We start from the raw sequence: 3,389 nt of genomic DNA on the forward strand, positions 1-3,389 counted from the left end.
GGGTCTCAGCCCCGGAGTCGTAACCGCGGCTCAGCTTCGCCTAATAGAAATCTCGGCCGGAGTGAGGCGGCGCCCTTAACGAGTTCATGACCTGCGCTCGCGGGACGGTGAGGAAGGAAGGCTGGACGTTCACGGGGTGGGAAGAGTACAGGGTGCCCTGGAGCCAGCGGAGTGGAGAGGCCGAGAGGGCGGCCCGAAACCGTCCCAGATCAGAAGCCAAACTCCTCGGTTCTACCTTTGTCCAGTGCCTTTCCCAGGTCTCTCCGCCCGAGGCGCGAGGTGTCTCAGCCTCACGTTACCCTCGCTGCGCCCCGGCGCCCCCGCACTCTCCTCCACCTCCCAAGGCGCAGGGCCCCCAGCGCGGCCGGAGCTTAGAGCGTCGTGATCCGGGACGTGCAAGTGCCATTACGAAAGACGCCGCCGGACTCCAGGTTCTCGGGCTGGAAGTCCTCCACACTGTAGGCGCGGCTCTTGAGGGCCGTGGCGTAGTAGTCGACCGGCTCCTCAGCCGCGTTGTCCATCCAACTGAGGCACAGGATGCGCTGGAAAGAGCGCTTGAAGTTGTCCGAGAGGAAGCCATAGAGGATGGGGTTGGCGCAGCTGTTGGCATAGCCCAGGATGACCGACAGCTGGCTCACCGTGGCGTCGTCCTGCTCGGCGAACACGTTGACCAACTGCACCACGTAGAAAGGCATCCAGCAGATGACAAACACCATCACCACCATCATCACCATGAGGGTGATCTTGCGCTCTGAGCGCTTGCGCTGCTGCCAGCCGGCCTTGAGGGCCACCATGCGCATCTTGGCGATGATGAGCACGTAGCACAGGCAGATGGCCCCGACGGGCAGCAGGAAGCCCATGAGAAACGTGTACAGCACGAAGCCCACCAACCAGCGCTGGGCGGGCTCGGGCATGAGCATGTTGCAAGCCACCGTGCCGTCGCTGTTGGCCGCGGTGCGCGAGAAGACCACGATAGGCAGGATGACCAGCAAGGATAGCACCCACACGCCCAGGTTCACCACTTTGGCCACGGTGGGCCGGCGGTAACGGGCCGCCTTGATGGGGTGCACCACGGCCACGTAGCGGTCCACGCTGAGTACTGTCAGACAGTAGATGCTGGTGAACATGTTGACGGCGTCCACGCTGAGCACGAGGCGGCAGAGCAGCGCGCCGAAAGGCCAGTGGCGCAACAACGTGGAGGTGACCAGGAAGGGCACGCTAAGCATGAGCAGCTCATCCGCAATGGCCAGGTTTAGGATGTAGATGTTGGTGGCCGTCTTCATCTTGGCATAGCGCAGGATCACGTAGATGACCATGGAGTTCCCACACAGCCCCACCAGGCACACCACGGAGTAGATAAAAGAGATGAGGATGGCGCTGCCCTGTCCCTCGCTCAAGGTCCCGTTCTGGGACGCGTTTCGCCCTGGCTCCTCCATGCCGTCCGCACCGCCGGCCCCCGGACCCCTGCTGCAGCCGCCTTCACCGCAGCTGCCCGGGCTGGGGCTAGGAGAGGAGGAAGGAGAGGAGGCGGTGCCATTGGGGAACATCCCAGCTGAGAGGAGCCCGTGGGGCGGCCGGGGCTGGGGAGCTGTCCTTGCGCCCCGCCGCCTGCGCCCTTCCTGGGCACCCGACCTGTCTCCTGCAGCTTACAGCCACCCGGCACCTCGGAATAGAGCGCAGCGGCTGCGGGGAGCGCTGATCCTACTGGCGCGGGCCGGGAACATCGCTTAGCGACTGCCTGCGCGCTGTCTCTTGCAGCTCAGGGGCGCCAGGACACATAGGAGCTTGGAGAGGAGAGGCTAGAGCCCCACGCAGCACAGCCATTAACTGGCGCGGCTCTGGGCTGGTGAATGATTAATAGGCACCACTAGCGCGTCAGCAGCTACGAAAAAGGTAGGGGGGGGGTGGCAGAAAGGGAGGGAGGAGGGCACATAGGTGGTTTGTCCCTGCTCCTGCAATTTTTTTCTTTTTCTTTTTTTTACTTCCAAGTCTTTCTCAGGTTCAACTCCAGCGGCTGCTTTCGGGGTTCCCTCGCAGCACCCTAAACTCATCCCTCAGAGGGACCTGGTGAGTTCCTCCGCCTTCCTGAAGAATGGGTGCGAATCAGCGGTGTAGGTTCTGTCCCGTCCCACCCTACTTCTACCCCAAGCGAAGACTGACACGGATCCCAAACATAGATGTCTGGAGTTCATCTCGGTTCTCTTTAGTTGCTGTCCCCTCCTGGGAGAACCTTAGCGCCCCACCTGTCCCTCCCCAGGGACGCTAAACCCGCACCTCCCGCCTGCGCTGGCCCTGAGCCTCCGAATCGCGCTCCTTACCCAGAGAGCGCAACCTCCAGACCCGCGCGGAGATGGCCGGTGCAAAGTGCATGTGCTGTCCCGGAGCGCGTTGACGTTCTACGCTGGGTCCAACTGCCTTGGAGCGCGGCCCCAGCGCTGGTGCCCACGCCAATCTCCCAGGGTCGCGGAAACGGACTCAAAGCTGCTGGCGCTATGCGTAGGAAGGACAGCAGCCCAGCGTTAGGAGATTCTGAGTTCTAACACTGCAGGCATCTCTTCGCGGGCAGGAGAACTCGGGGGCCTGAGGGAAGCACTGCGAATCTCAAAAAAGCTGGTGGCGCCCAGAGCCGCCTGCAGCTCCCATGGGGATCTCAGCTGCAGAGGCGCGGACGCTTGACCGGGAGCTCGGGAGGTGCCCGAGGCTCCCTCCCCAAGGAGCCGGGCGCTGTACTGGGAATCCATCTAGGTGTTCACCCCGGGAAGATAAGGCTGCGCCGCCTGGAACAGCTCCTCCTGCGTCCCTGCTGTACTTTGTACCCGAGAGAGTTGGCGGCCTCGGGGCGGGGACCACAGCTGCCCAGAATCCAGGCAGGGCTGGCCATGCCCACCAGCAGACCTGTCACCGGCCACAGGCACGGCGTGACGGCATCCCAGTTCTTCCGGCGAAATGCTAGGATGTCAACCTTTTCTGGGACCCCTTGACCTGAGACCTGGCCCTAGGTCACCTTCCTAAGCGAGTAGACGCGGACATCGACGTGAGTCTGCCTAAAGCTTGCGGGCTGCTTCGGGGGCTTGAACAGTTGCTGGTTTCCGAGTGGGAGCGAATGGATATTCGGCTACCAGGAGTTTGAACGACCTCTGGGACTTCCCAGCACCTCTAGCCTAGGGTCTCTTTGGCCTTCCAGTGGAAAAAAGCACACCCCATGCAGTCTCCTTGCGTTTTTATAATTGCTGCTCTGTCTCACAAGATCCCTGGTCTTTATCTGGAACGTGCCTACTTGCCTAGAGTCTGACCTTCAGACAGCCTGCGGGCCAGCGACTTGAACGCTTTCTACTTAGTCCCTCCTCAGCCAGCCTCAGTTTTCTCCCCCTGTACCAGGCAATCCAGAG

The 3,389-nt window shown here is 62.0% G+C and overlaps 1 protein-coding gene across 1 annotated transcript; it reads right to left on the reverse strand.

The window, feature by feature from the left end:
• Window positions 1-371: 371 nt before the first annotated feature.
• Window positions 372-1,547, reverse strand: SSTR1 (somatostatin receptor 1). The gene has a single exon (XM_062204612.1). The coding sequence runs from the start codon at window positions 1,545-1,547 to the stop codon at window positions 372-374; it is 1,176 nt and encodes a 391-aa protein (XP_062060596.1).
• Between the last annotated feature and the right edge of the window lie 1,842 nt (window positions 1,548-3,389).

The sequence above is a fragment of the Lepus europaeus genome, chromosome 11 (assembly GCF_033115175.1).
Source record: "Lepus europaeus isolate LE1 chromosome 11, mLepTim1.pri, whole genome shotgun sequence".
NCBI lineage: Eukaryota > Metazoa > Chordata > Mammalia > Lagomorpha > Leporidae > Lepus > Lepus europaeus.

Bases quoted from the DNA above. Each gene is read 5' to 3' on its own strand.
- SSTR1 (XM_062204612.1), bottom strand. From the start codon at position 1,547: ATGTTCCCCAATGGCACCGCCTCCTCTCCTTCCTCCTCTCCTAGCCCC.